The following is a 15,941-nucleotide window of genomic DNA, read 5'->3' as shown; positions in this document are numbered from 1 at the left end:
ATTTACACACCTATAAAAATCTGATAAAGCCATCATTTTGTAACCAAATAACAGTTTCCATCATAGGTGTTTTGTCTGCACAAATACTTTAATAAAAGAATATGAGGCATATGACATAGCCCCGGGACAAAAAACGGGATTTCCTGGAAAGTGACTAGAATGTATTATAATTAGAGATGAGTGGTTTGGATTGGTTGAAATCCGACAAGACTCGACATTGGGGATCTGAGTTTTACAGATTCATGACTCGGTTTCTCGTGCCAAATTTGGATCTCAAAACGAGGCAAAACATAATTTTCGGGAAATATATTTGCAAAACTTGTGAGATATTTTATATATATATATATATATATATATATATATATATATATAAAAATATAGGCATAAAGATCTCCCATGTTTTGAGGGGGCACTATGTGAGCTGTAGTGGGTGTCAAAAGGTGGGGTAGATTTAATTCAGTAAGTTAGGCTCTACCCATCATGAATTGTACACGCTTCACGCTAGGTCGCATTGCATCTGTACCAGATTGGAAAACAATTTTGCTATGGATTTCTAATCTTTGGTCAACTGGATACACACTGAAAAGAAAATCACCTGGCAGACCTAGGACCGTTAGAACGCCAGAAAATGTGGAAGCAGTGAGAGCATCCATTCAGCAATCACCAAGACTTTCCGCTCATAAGCATGCCATGGCACTGGGGAGTTTGAGGAGAATTTTACATGCCGATTTTAAAATTACATCCTAACAAAATGATGTTGGTTCAATAATTAAGTGAGGGAGATTATGCCATTCGCAGAGCCCTATGTGAGGAAATTCTTGAACAGGTTCCTGCTGCAGCCGTTCTTCTGAGTAGTGATGAGGCTCACTTCCATATCAGTGGAGCCGTAAACAAGCAGAATTTTCACAATTGGGCTGAACATAACCCTTGTGAACTCCACGAACGACCACTCCACTCTCCTCGCGTAACTGTTTGCTGTGCAGTTGCCGACTTTGGTGTAATCGGCCCATATTTTTTCGAGGAAGGTGGTGCAACAGGAACTGTGACCTCTGACCGGTATGTTGAAAGGTTGGAGACCTTTCTGCGCCCCAAACTGAAGAATGTGGATACAGAACATGTGTGGTTTCAACAGGACAGGGCCACAGCTCACACAGCCCAACATTCACTCGGAGTGTTGAGGGAAATGTTCCCTGGACATTTGATCTCTTTAAGAGGGGTGGCCGGGACGGTCACCAGATTTAAGCCCATGTGACTTTTTTCTTTGAGAACACCTAAAGGAAAATGTTTGCAAACATCGTCCTCGATCTCTTGAGGATTTGAAGTGAAGGATCAGACAGGAAATCAAAGCCATTCCACCCGATATGACCCGGAGAGTGATGGAGAAATTCTGGGAATGCCTTTATCAATGTATTGCCAAAGGCAGTCGCCATTTGTCCGATATGATTTTTAAAACCCATTAAAACAAATCTGTTTTTATGTTCTTTTCAGAAATAAATACAATGTTTTCCTAAATATTTTAGTTCATTTTTTCATACCCTTTGAAAATACGGGAGATCTTTAAGCCCCACCCTGTATATATAAATATTCCTCTCTTGTTTTCTAAGGTGCCATTTTAGAACAGACAGCGTGCAGGGAGGAGGTTAGCTACAGTATTCTGTTCTGAAAGTAGCGTTCAGGGTGAAAGAGGGACATAGCAATAGAGTCGTGTCATTATTGTAAAGCAGTACTCTAGAGATTAATCAGCTAGAATAGTTGCTTTTAATTTCAATCTTTCAGAGACTTTACATGGACTAGTGGCTCTTGGTTGCTGTTAATGCATTGGAAATATAATAGCACTAGTATATTGACTGAGTTAGATATTATTCTGAACCAAATATTTTATTTAATGGAGGAATAGAGTAGCCGCAGAATCCCCCAAAAAGTTTTGCTAGTGAAAGTAATCTTGTGCGGGGTAGTGGCTTCTGTAATCATTTTGAAAAAAAAAATAGGCGTTTGTGTGTGAGCGTCAACACAGCTGCACACCCCAAAAAATGCTATATATTCAAATTTTTTGTATTTTTTCAATACTTGTCAATTTTGAAAGGGTCATTCTTTGAAATCTATATTTAAAAAAGTGTGTTTGCGTGTTAGGTTCAACGGAGCTGCACAACCCAAAAAACTCTATATAGTCTAATCATTTCTATTTTTGAATACTTGTCAGTTTGTAAAGCGTCTTTCAGGGACCTCCATATTTAAAAAAGTCGATGGTGGCCTGCATTCATTCTAAACAACTTCAAAGACTACACACACAATATTTAATGTTACAGGGTATTTATCATAGACAGTGAAGCTACAGTAACAGGCAGAGGTCACTGGATGGACAGTGGTATGAATGGAGTTAGACATTTATTAAAGTAAATAGACGAAGGTGGCCTGCACCCATACTACAAAACTTGAAAGACTACACACACAATACAGTTTTCAATGGCCAGAGCATTCACCGGTAGCCAAGAGCAGGGCTTTCCTAACCTTGTTTTACTCATATGCTCTGTACTGTAATGCTGCCCTGCTGAATCAAACCAGGAGACTTGTATATATTTATGGGGAGGGCTGAAGAATCAGTCCCCTGGGGGAAGCTTCGTCAAAGCCAGTGGTAAAGGGGACTGCCCGAGATTTGCAGCAGAGGTGGTCCCCAAGAAGGGGTGTAGTCACTCCGCTGCCAGATTTTGCATCAGCCAATCATATGTCACAAGCCACCGCACTAGCCGCAACAGCTAAAGTGTATCCAGTGTAACCAGGGCGCGCGACAAATGTGGCCTGTACCCATACTACAAAAATTCAAAGACTACACACACAATACATTTTTCAATGGCCAGAACATTCATCAGTAGCCAAGAGCAGGGCTTTCCTTACCTTGTCGCTATGTGAATAAATGTTGATCATGATAGACGAAGATAGCCTGCACCTATACTACAAATATTCAAAGAATATGCACAAAATACATTTTTTCAATGGCCAGAGCATTGATCGGTAGCCAAGAGCAGGGCTTTTATACCTTGTTTTACTTTTATGATATGTGCCGTAATACTGCCCTTCTGAATCAAACAATGGTACTCATATATATTTCTGGGGAGGGAGGGCTGAAGAATCATTACCCCAGGGGAAGCTTCATCCGACCCTGGGGTAAATTGGACTGTCTGAGACTTGCAGCGGAGGTGGTTGCCAAGACCCATGTATATAAATATGGAATGTATATAAATAACATATTTAAATGTCCTATTGTTACGAGCAGCGGCGGTGCCCAGCCGCCGTGACTCTCCTGCCTCCGTCCCAGTCGTCGCTATGACGACCGGGACGTCACTTCCGGGGTAGCAACGGTCGGACGCTTTTCAGTTCAGCGCCGCGTCCCGGCATTACAGGGCAGCCGGGCGCGTGCGCAACAGGGCGGCAAGCCTGTGGGCTAATTAATTCAATTAGGGGACAGCCTGCGTGCAATTTGAGAGCTGAGCTCTCATTGGTCCATTCCAGTATTTAAGGCAGGGAGGGCTTAGCCTCCCTGCCGGTTATAGCTTCCAGATTCCTGTGTTGCTGCCTGCTGCTGTACTCCTGTACTCCTGGTGTTAAGCCTTTGGATTGTTGCCTGCCGTGTATGACCCCTGCCTGTCCTCTGGATTTGTCTTTTGCCTGTGCCCTTGACCTTTTGGCTTATATCTCCATTTCTGCTGATCTGCTCGTGACTTCGACCCCTGGCGTGCTTCCTGACGATTCTTCCTAGCAAGTGACCCCTGACCTCGGCCTGTTCTTTGGATTTGCTGTCTGCCATTACCCTCTGCTTCTGGGTTCCCCGCAACTGCTATACATCACACAACCCCCTGTAGTCTGCAGCCAAGTCTGTCCCCACCACTAGGGGCTCCAGTGAACACCAGACTGTCAGAATAGACTCCGGGTGGTGTTGTACTGGTTGGAGGGTTCCTGACACCTATTAGTGAAGAGTAAGACATATTTAAAACAGACGGTTCACACAAGCCAATAGCTGTCCTTCCTATATATATAAGTATGAATAATACTGACACTGAAGCAGATTTGGTTACCCAAAACATTCTGAGAAATTAAAAGGACAGATTTTGGCCCTGGCAAAGAATACATGTAGAGATGGAGATATAATGGCTGACGATTTACGCTAAGTGATGGAGTTAGAGAACCGTATAGATTGATGAATTATTTTTGGATTGAATGGGAGCAAGCAAATGCAATGATGGCAAAATGACAAAATCCTTCATTAAGACAGCTCGCTGCAGACCAAGGGAGGGCTAGCAAATTTTAGCCTGGGGAAGGGGGAGGGGAGATATTGAGACTCAACCCAGCAGTCTATTAGGAACATTTTAAAGGAAAAAATAAAAATGCAGGGGGGCCAGTGACTCAGCCCAAGATAACCCACTATGGGACTGCCCGAGCCTGCCCATGCTGCAGACATTGTCCAAAGTTGGTGGCAATTGGAACAGTTTTGTCGGAATCATTAGAAAATAGATTGGAAATTACTAGATAAGAATGTTAATGCTATAAATAGTAATATAGGAGCAAAAACAGCTCAAAATGAAAAAAACACATCCGAAACCAAAGCACTGGGGTCAATGTCCATCTTTATTATAATAGGTCCATCTGAGGTACGTAACATAAACTGACATTTATCTGGAGCTGCTACCCCTTTACCTTGACAGAAATAATGCCTGTAATGACACAATTGGGCTAATTATTGCTTCAAAGCACATAACATATCCAGGAATCAGATTGGCAGACACATTTTTACCTTGTTAGATGCCACCCAATAAACATGGTAAACTTATAACCACTCCAGAATATTTTGATACTAACAGGGACATTACCAGATTTACTTAAGCTTTTACTAATCTGGAGGTTTTAAAGGAAACTCCAAATGCTAATGGAATTGCCAATATCATCAATTTAAATCTTGGAAGCTTTTCAGACCATTATAAACTAGGGGCCTGATTCTTTAAGGATCTTAACTTAAGAAACTTCTTATTTCAGTCTCCTGGACAAAACCATGTTACAATGCAAGGGGTGCAAATTAGTATTCTGTTTTGCACATAAGTTAAATACTGACTGTTATTTCATGTAACACACAAATATCAACTTTAAATTTCAGTGTACAAATAAGCTATCAAGTATTTGTGGGCTACATGAAAAAAGTCATTATTTAACTTATGTGCAAAACAGAATACTACTTTGCTTAATAAATCAGGCCCTAGATCTGCAACACAAGTTATTTCTCTAATTTATATGTAGATCAGAATCTGGCTATACCGTGGTCAGTAGTAGCACTATTGCATTGCAAGAAACAACAACCATCCATAAGTTTTTGTGTATGTTTTCAAAATATGTACCTCTATAGGATCAACTCCACTTCCCTAAGGGAATAGTACATAGGAGTTTTTGCTACTGTAGATTACGGGGAACTACTAGACTTCCATATAAGATTCATCTTTATGGGAAACAACTCTGAATATTAAATAAAATCAGGGACAGAGTTTCAATCCCTCAGGGTCACTTTCTATAGTGCAAACAAATATTAATCTTTGTTTGTTATAGATCTTTCCCAGAGCTTTGTTTGACTCAATGGAGAGCAGAGCATCAAAAGTAGTTATTGCAAACTCTTAATATCCCCTATTTATAGGGCCATCAGTCAAAAACATATTAAATCTTATGTCCAAAAAAGTGAAGAGGACTTTAAAATAGAGGAGGTGGGCCCAATGCTTCTAAAGTATCTTCTAGGCTTAGGTCCTGCATGATTAATAAAGTTTGGATAGAGTGTTAATTTAAAGTAGTTCTTAGGGCAGATTATGCCTTCAATGTCTTTGGTCAGCTCTCTCCTCCCCAGGGTCATTTTGATAATCAACAAGGAAAATGTAAAGGATAACATCAAGCAATATTTATCTCAATGGGTTCAGCTAACTTTACTTGTAGTCTATATGTGCATTCTATGAAAGTGATCTACAGTAATGTCCACACATTTCTCTATCAATTTTGTAAACTTTAGAATTTTAAACAAATTAGACACTGAGATGCATAAGGAGCTGAAGACTAAAAAAATATTTTTGCAAAGGAGAGATTCAATCTGAAAAAATTAAGAGTCTTAGGGTTAGATTTACTAAACTGCGGGTTTGAAAAAGTGGAGATGTTGCCTTATAGCAACCAATCAGATTCTAGCTGTCATTTTGTATAGTGCACTAAATAAATGACAGCTAGAATCTGATTGGTTGCTATAGGCAACATCTCCACTTTTTCAAAACCGCAGTTTAGTAAATATACCCCTTTGGCTGGGTACTCACTACAGAAGATTTCTCTCATTTCTGCCATATCAGTAATGATTTTACAATGACTGAAAAAAAAAAGTCCCGATCAGCATGCCAATTCATGCGCACACATTTTCATGATTTACCTTTAGATTTGCTCTCTTTACCTGTTTTAACCATTGGCTGAAAAGATCATGATTCTGTTAACTCTATGGAGATCCTGATCGTGAGTACATACACACTGCAGAATTGGAAGGACATTGTTCAATCGTTGAACGAGAGTTTTAGTCCGGTTTAAAAATCAAATGAAACGATATGATGAGCTTTGGAACGACAGTCGCCCATCGTTGCAGAGTACACACTAATGTGATATCCGGCTGAATGGTCGTTTATTGGGTGATTGGTCCGATAATCAGCTGAAAACCCTGTAGTGTGTACCTAGCCTTAAGCTGTTTCTGGAGGAATGAGTAGGGAATCATAAGTATGAACAATGGGTGACATTACATGCAAGGTCATAGACAATGAGGTTTCATTCCTGCACCATATTTATGTGCATTATATATATTTATTTTATTTTGTTATGTAAAATATTAATAAAGTGTTTAACAAAAAATAATTTTCATCTCCTTTTCATATTTCTACTTCTTTCACCTGCACTGGATATCTCTCCGTGTTAAATCAGAGGCTTGCTTTCTTAGAAGAGACCATGATTCTGCAATCTGCTTTCTCCTCTCTGGAAAAGTTTGCAATCTGGTGAAAGGAAAATAAGTTACACCATAAACATTTACATGTATTCTTTTGTTGGGGTTTTATTTTGCATGTAAGTACATATAATGGATTTTATTAACGGAGGATGAAGATCTCACCTTGTCTGAAACAGTGACTTGCATTTCTGTTCCCAGTGTAAGTTTTGTGAGAGGACGACAGACTGCTGTACTTTCATGAAAGATTCCACTACAGATAAACAGTCCAGACGGAAGACAAATAGAGTGCAGGGACCATTTTCTGTGGCCAAAATCTCTCCAGAGGTCACCTTCTCATTCGCTGCAAGGTAAAATCAGATAATCATGAGCAGATCCCTTGGGGTATATTTAATAAACTGCGGGGTTGAAAAGGTGGAGAAGTTGCCTATAGCAACCAATCAGATTCTAGCTGTCATTTTGTAGATTGTACTAAATAAATGACAGCTAGAATCTGATTGGTTGCTATAGGCAACATCTCCACTTTTTCAAACCCGCCGTTTAGTAAATCTAGCTTCTTGTCACAATCCAATGAAGAGCAGTATATGAATTTTGATCAATAAATCTGACTGAACCATTTTTAGAATTTAATGCAATACAACAACTGTATTTATTGAGAGTAAAGGGAATTATTTTGGATTATGTCAATGAAGGTGATTTACTAACTGCATCATCTACAGAATACAATTTTTTGACACCGTATACTTGCACAGCAATTATGGAGACCCTCAACGCTTACTATACATAGTCCAGCTCTCTGTCCAGATCAGCCAGCTAGCCCAGCGTTGATCTCCCTGAACAATGAAACAAGCAGGGTTTTATACCTGACACTTCTCCCACAGGCCTAGCTTGATGGACAGGTGACACACCCATCTTCTCTTTAAAAGGAAACGCCCATCCCTGGCTCTGTTTAGACTATCAGACCCACCCTGTCTGTTTGCTGAGAGGAAGCAGCTTTTAAATCATGTAAGTAAACCAATTTTAAACTACACATATGTTTTTACCTGGTTTAATCTCCACCTAGGTACATAACTGGCCAATGTTTTACTCTACTTCCCTGCTTTCTCTGCATATTGCCAGCTAAATGCCTCCTTTTGTTACAATATATATATCATATTTGGATATAGTTTTGTTATGCAAGATCTACATATTTAGTAACTTATTATAAGGTCTTACTTGAGAGTCTGAAAAGCCCCTTGGTGTCCTATAAATTAAAGGTAATCCTTTCAATATAAAGTACCCCTGTAATATCCTGTTCCATAAAACTGAACCTTGTTCTTTAATATCTCCCAACCAATACTAGTAGTAAACATCTAACACACACACACACACACACACACACTCAATGGTGCCATCTTGCCATATATGCATGGTCCCATTCATAGATGCACATGCTGCCTAATGCTGACATCACACTACCAAACTGCAATGGCTATCTTTGTCTCATGTATGAGTCAATAGAGATGATAGCTTCTACTTTCATTTATAAGTATATTTTTTATGTTTATGTTTGCAAAAAAGTATGCTTAGCAGTGGCGCACGCAGGGGGGGGGTTTGAGTCTCCAGAAACACACCCCCCCCCCTGCGCTAACTCAGTGCCCACCATAGCGGCACTGTCCTATACAGCAGCCGCGGCGCTGTCAAAGACACAATACAGCACCGCCGCGGACGCTTCTTTGGCAGCGTCGCGGCTGCTGTATAGGACAGCGCTGCCGAAACGGAGCATGCGCAGCAGCTCTCTCTCGTGGTTGGTTTTTTTATTTATTTTTTCGGTCGGGGGTGGGGAAACCCCCCCTGACAATCCTGCATGCGCCCCTGCTTAGACATTATTATTTTCATATTAAATAATGCTAAACAATCTGATAACCTGTGGAGCACATGAGTCCCGATTCATCAAGGATTACAACGTGAAAAAAATTTGCATTCTTTCATGCACATATTCAAGTACAAATAGATCTCATGAAACGGTTCACGTTGAATACAGAAATAAGTATTTGCCGTATGCAGACAGACAGAACACATTGCAGGATATGCACAATGCATATGTGTAAAAATTAAATACATTAACAACTGTTAATACTATAATGACTAATGAAAAATACATTTTAAAAATATATATATTTTTTTCCCAACACAAAATACAATTATCAGAATGTTTTTAATGTCTACTGTACATAAAACACATTTTTACAGTTGCTCTTTTGCAAACACATGTTCTGTCATGGGTACAGGTCCGTCATCACTATCACTTGGCACTTATACCTAACCTGTAGCTGGTGCAGGTGAATTCTGAAACAATGGTATTCCCATTTCTACAGATACTACTTACAGGACTAACATATATATCAGTCTCACTAGTGTAACATACATCAACACTATAGTTCATTTGTTTCATAGAAATGATCATTTACATAAAATTATAGATTTGAAATCATATGGTGGAGTGAAATGAAGAATATTCTCAAAAGTAGCAGCAGGGGTTTTATTTCAATTAAAAATGCATCTATAGCTTGCCTCCCGAAGATGGAGACACCGCAGTAAAGGTAAATGCTGGATACACTCTATTACAGGAAATGTCTAGCAGATGATTGCACATAGGATAGAGGTTATATTTGCAAAAATAGACCCAAATAGTAAACAAAAAAAGACGATCAAAGAGAACTTTTCCTTTATTATTCCACTGCTTTTCTTAATATCTCTAAATGTCAGAAGACAACCCTTCATGGTTATTATTATTATTATTATTGGTGTCGATTTATAAGGTGCCACAGTTCTCTGCAGCTCCATACTGTAGAGAAACCATGACATACATAAAACAGGGACAATATCAAGGGACATACTAATAAATCCAGAATTGAAAATGAATGGTAGGGAGGGCCCAGCTCATTAGAGACCTTACCATCTAATGGGACAAGAGCACTGCTGAGACAAAAGGAGCGAGTCTGGCCTAGAGCGTAGCCCAGAGTGTGCTAGTGTGGTTAGTATAGGTAGAAGTAGGGTACGTACTAACGAGATGGGTTTTCATAGAGCGTCTAAAGATTTGAAGGCTGTGGGGGAGTCTGATTGGGCTAGTGGGGAATTCCATAAGTGGGAGGTGGCACACAGAATTCTTGTATGCAGGAGTGAGAGGTGGTTATTAGAGGCGAGACACAGGCCAAAGGCAGATCTAGGAGGGCGTGAGGGAGAGTATTTTAAGACAACATATAATGGGGTGGTGTTACTGAGAGTTTCATATAAGCTCTGTAGCTTAGTAAGGAACACTGTATCATTAAAGGTGAGAAGCTTTTGTGATTACTTGCAGGGACTGTATTATTACATGCTAGGGATTGTGGTCATAATTACTTTCACACATAATAAAGTAATTAACTTTATTAACTATAAAAATAACATGTCATAAAACACAGTTTTCACTAAATTGAATAATACAGTAGTATGTGGTATATTTATAAAGTAATATGAACAGTATTCATCATCATCGTTTATTTATAAGGTGCTACAGATTCCGCAGGGTACATCAATACAAAACAAATAAATACAATTATTACTATAATACCTCTGCAACAAGATCAATGCTGAAATAAATATATTATAACATATATAAATAAATTATATATGTACATATATGTATTATTGCAACCCATCAGAGCAATAATAAAGAAGACATAATACAGGAATCTAATTCTATATCAGAGGTATGATGTTAGCGATATAATTACCCACCTTTAAGAAAAAGACAAAGGTTTTCTGAATCAAGGGCATAAACTGGTTGCCAGGGAAATGCCAATTTATAGGATGAGGGTAAACCAAACTGGCAAATTTTCTGATGCAGCACAACATCCAAGAGCTCGACTATACCACTACGGTAAAATAATAGTATCTATAAAACAGTAAGCAAGAATAGTAATGTAACTTTTCTAATCAGCAATGTATATATTATATTATAGGTGCCTACAAAAAAATCACAAAACTACAAACATTTATAAAGATTCATAAACCGAATGTACACAATTATAACACATGGAAGAAAACTGGTATATGGGATACAGGTAAACATTAAAGCACAGAGATATGGGATACAGGTAAGTATGAAACACAGAGACATGGCATACAGAAATGATGGAAGTACATAGGAACTTGGGATACAAGTAAACATGGAAGCAGTCAGGGATATTGTACACAGAGAAACATGGAAGAACATAGGGACATGGGATACAGATAATGATAGACGACCACAGGGACATGGGATGCAGGTAAACATGAACAATATTTAGGGTGCACGTGGAAGACAGACAATATTAGTATAACTTACGCCATTGGGAAGTGAGTTAACTGGCACAACTGCACTGATCTGTTCATCTGAGGAGCCAGGGCTTTAGGGAAGACATGTAATCAATAAAGACAGTGTAAGACAAAATGTCATTATATTGAGCAAAATCTCCTATATAACATATTCCCGGTTACTCATGTTAATTCAGTTTACTTTTCAGATTTACAACTCTAGCTACAGAGCATCTACTGAGCATCAAGCAATGTGACCCTACATATGAAACAATGACAAATAAAACAAAAACGGGTGGTGTGTTTATAATTATGTAATTGTTATGACTTTTATGGAACTTGAATGAATTCAAATAATAAATGTGTACATATGCTTAAAAATAGTTAATAAGAGTTAATATGCAGAAGGAATAGTCTACTCAAGTGGGTTTCTAACAAAAAGGGAGATAAGACATATTCTGGTACATGGTTGTACTAAGTTACAAGAGAAACCATATGTACGAGGACCCCTACAAGGTCAAACACTATAGAGGGGGAGTCCGAACAGGGTGTGTAGCTAAAATCTGCCCAGTAACAAGAAAGGTATATAAGGTTGTGTAAATGCATTAGTTGTTGTTCAGATGCTTGTTAGAATGCTGCACCTAAGTTCACATTTGACTTACGATTTTTGACTTCATACTGATTGGTAAAATCCTAGCTATAACAGCAAGCATGCAATGTATTTTGATAAGAAAGAAGATTAAAGCGAAGACCATTAAAAAATCAGTAATAAATGTTTTCTTTCTAAATTGGAACTTACTCTAAATGATAATAATAATAATTATTATTATTACTATTATTATTATTATAATTATATAGACTTAGATAACAGTGTAAGGGTAGAGATTTCACCTCTGCTGGAGAAGAACTAGGCTGGATTGCTTGCCTCCTGCTGCAGTAACAATGTACAGAGATTTATCAGTACCCCACACCAAGATCTGGGCTTTTGGTACAGCTGGATAATCTCGGTTAGACGCAGTGTGTTCTAAGAAATAAAGGTTGCCTATGGACTTTCCCTCCGGTAGGGCAACAACAGCTAATGGGAATCCTGGGAAAGGAGGAGAACAAAGGTTTCCATTATATTAATAAAAATAGTTTTTTTAGAACCATTCAGGTTATTTTTTTTATAAATAATGTGCAAATGTAAAATAGAAAGTGCAGAACTCACCAGAATATTTCATGTCCCAAACTGTAAGTGTTTCATCTTCAAGGCCAAGGGCTAAGTAGGAGGTGCAAGAGCTGACAGCTGAGAATCTGATTGGTGCTGCACATGGCCAGACAATATCAGGCTTTAAGTCAATATCTAAAACATTGGAAATAAATTAGTTAAACAAAAAGATATATTCATAGTAGAACTTATACATAGCCAGACATTCAACCTAAATACTTTTTTTTAATCACTTAACATTTTGGCTACATGAGTCTAAATAGCTCATTTTCATTGCATTTAGAAGTAGAATATGCCCTGCACCACAGCAACTAATCAGCAAATAGATAATATCTGATTAGTGCAAGTAATTTGATAAAAGCAAGTTTCTGATTGGTTTCTAGGGAAAATTGTGCACCTAAATGCAATGTTAATGATCCCTTAAATGTCATAGAGTAGAAAACATTTCACCGTGGTTTATTTATGTCATAATATAAAATATAAATAAATACACTGTTATATTTCAAAATTTAAAGAATATGAGAAAAATGTGATTTAAATCTACAATACATGTCAATGTAAATGCATTTCTACTAGAGATTATTTCTTAGCAAAACAAGATGAAGGGCATGACTACAATTTAGGATCTTTTTATTTATGTATTTTCAGTAGAACAGAGCCAGTAGTATCAAATATATCTTACTCTTGGGACACCATCCATGCTCAGAGCAGCCAGCTTGTGGCTTAGAGTGGGGAAAAGCTGTAGACATTTTCCTGTCACTTTTCCTTCTGATCAGCATTCACACTCCCCAAATTAACAGTGTCAGATGTTCACAATATACTTTACATAATAGGTGGGAATGGTGCAAGTTATGCTTTCTTTTTCCTGTACACAATGTGCAAAGTGTCAGCAAAATTATATACTTTCATATATTTGTATTGGTTTTTAACACAGTTAACATATTCCATGTAACATTGTTATATATAGCCACACAACATGACGCTCTCTAAAACGGCATTTTTTTTAAAATCTGATCATAAGACACAGATGTCTCCATAAGAAAATATGATATATATATATATATATATATATATATATATAAATCATTTTGTTGTCAGATTAAAAGGAATATTCAATTTCCTTCACCAAGGCATGAATTCATGTCCATTACCATAAGCAGTGATATACGTCTTCCCGTCATATGTGACACGTCCTGCATTTATCTTTGAGACAAGCTTACTCACGATCACTAAATACGAAATATTGCTTTGTATTTTTTAAATCAGGGAGCTTAATCTTTTATTAATAAGGCGCCACCAAAGGTCCGCAGCACCATACGTGAAATTTACAGTAGTATACAATACACAGAGAGCAACAAACCATAATACATTATTAAACTAAACATAATTATACAGGCGTTACCAGTTAACAGATTACACACAGATAACTTGTTAATGTAGATCATATTATTTACAGGACAGCGAGTAAGAATGATAGTAATGTCCACATAAAGTAGGCCTATAATAAAACAGGGCTAGGGAAACAGACCTAGAGGAACAGAGGGTGATGCAATAGTAGGAGAAAACGAGGAAAGAGGGAAAGAGAAGCTTGTGAGAGCTTACATCCTAAAGAGAAGGGAAAGACACAATTAGTAGCAGCCAAGGCGAAGTGGGAAGAGTGAGGCAGCGGTCTTTGGCAGATAGGAAGGGATGGGAAGGAGTGTGGGTAGAGAGGAGGCTGGAGATATAGTGGGGCAAGCAGGGACTGATTTGAGGAGATGTCACGACATATGGGCATAATTTAGGACATGAAGTGGGTAGTAAAGTTGAGAACAGACAGTAAAGAGGGGAGGGGGAAGAGAGAATTGAAGGTGGCAAAGAGGCATCGGGGCTGGAGGATTGGGAGGAAGTGAAAAAGTAAGGTGGTCAGGTTGGGGGAAAGGTGAAAGGACTGATAGAGCAGAAATGTAAGAGGAGAGAAGGAACTCAAAGTGAAGGAAATGAACATGAGAGGGCAACTTCTTCTAGAGTTGCACTAAGGGATCATTTTTGAAGATAGCGGGCAAGTTTGGAGCACCATTGATGAGGCGGCGACCAACAAAGATTGCTAGTGGCAGTTTAGGCAAAAGAGTAAAAGGCAGTGGTCAGGGTATGATTATAGAAGGAGACATCTGGTCACAATCTCGACTCTATTTCAATAGAAAAATCAATAAAGCCCCTTAGTTAATACAAGGAGAAACCGCTACAGACCTTGCAGGGCATTCTTATCAACAGCATCTAGGCAGGGGACCACATACTAAGGCTGGGTACACAATACAGGTTTTTTTACCCAATTATTGTGCCAATCACACGATAAACAACTGTTAGGTCCAATATCACATTAGTGTGTACACTCCCATGATCACGTTTTATCGTACCAAAGCACATTGAATCATTTAATTTGATTTTATAAACTGACTAAAATTTCTCTATAAACGATGGAACCATGTCGAGCAAATTCTGCAATGTGTCTGCACTCACAACCAACAGTGTAGGCAGATCTCTATAGGGTTTACAGAATCTGTTCTATACAATAACATTTGTGTAAACATTACTTGAATCCTGATAACTCCTTAAACACTATACAGAGCATTTAAACTAATGCTCTTGGCTACAAGCCTTAAGAGAATCAAATATAAGGGGGGGGTCCCCTGAGGGACAACAGCTTTTAAGGGTGTTATACCCTTTGCCACCCATAGGTGGAGGTTTGGCAAAGACTGAAAAAAATTCTGAATTATATTACACTACAACAGTGTAAATGGGCACCAATGTTCCTCAAACCTCTGTCTAGCAGCCTCACATTATGCTGTGCCTCTAAAGATTAGGTTCTCTAACGCCAAGTACAAGGATACCAAAGAATTAACCACATATAGTGATGCCTTATACTCCAGCACACTCTGAAAATAGCAAGGGTAAAAAGAGCCAGAAAAAAGGGCACCTCCTCTTATGTCTTGTGTCCCTACCAATAGGAAAGGGAGAGAAAAAACACCACAGTGTTCTGCCTGGCTGTAGGATCTAATATAAACATGTGTAACCATGTTAAGAAATAAGTTAAGAATTAAGAGCAGCACACTCCATGAACATCACACAAATAAAATCTAATAAGCACACACAAGGAATCTTATGGCATTTTAACATCACAGTAAAAAAAAGCTCCGGTCACAAAAGGTATGCATAGATGTGCCCCCAAATCAATCAAATCTGGCCACTGTCTCTATACATTAGTTATTCATTGTCATCTATTATTAGATGCTGAATCTGAAAGGACAGAAAGATGTTCTAGATTGTGCTATTTTCATATTATTCTTCAAGCATTAATTCAATTGTAGTCCAGTATAATAGGTTAATGACAGTTTCTTCCAGGATCTCTTGGTAGGTAGCATAAACAACTGTATACATTAGAGTTAA

At 38.3% G+C, this 15,941-nt stretch overlaps 1 protein-coding gene across 1 annotated transcript in view; it reads right to left on the bottom strand.

Annotated features, from left to right (window-relative positions):
* Window positions 1-6,846: 6,846 nt before the first annotated feature.
* WDR93 (WD repeat domain 93) overlaps window positions 6,847-15,941 on the bottom strand; it is a 29,347-nt gene continuing 20,252 nt past the window's right edge. Inside the window, exons 11-16 of the mRNA XM_075205196.1 lie at window positions 12,516-12,650; window positions 12,200-12,395; window positions 11,340-11,400; window positions 10,751-10,907; window positions 7,157-7,334; window positions 6,847-7,040 (exon numbers count right to left, since the gene is read on the bottom strand). Coding sequence (XP_075061297.1) covers window positions 6,938-7,040; window positions 7,157-7,334; window positions 10,751-10,907; window positions 11,340-11,400; window positions 12,200-12,395; window positions 12,516-12,650 — 830 coding nt within the window. The 3' untranslated portion in view covers window positions 6,847-6,937. The remainder of the gene's footprint in view (window positions 7,041-7,156; window positions 7,335-10,750; window positions 10,908-11,339; window positions 11,401-12,199; window positions 12,396-12,515; window positions 12,651-15,941) is intronic.

Source organism: Mixophyes fleayi, chromosome 4 (genome assembly GCF_038048845.1).
Source record: "Mixophyes fleayi isolate aMixFle1 chromosome 4, aMixFle1.hap1, whole genome shotgun sequence".
Lineage (NCBI taxonomy): Eukaryota > Metazoa > Chordata > Amphibia > Anura > Limnodynastidae > Mixophyes > Mixophyes fleayi.
Note: the sequence above shows the minus strand (reverse complement) of the source record. Positions and strands in the feature narration are given on the sequence as shown.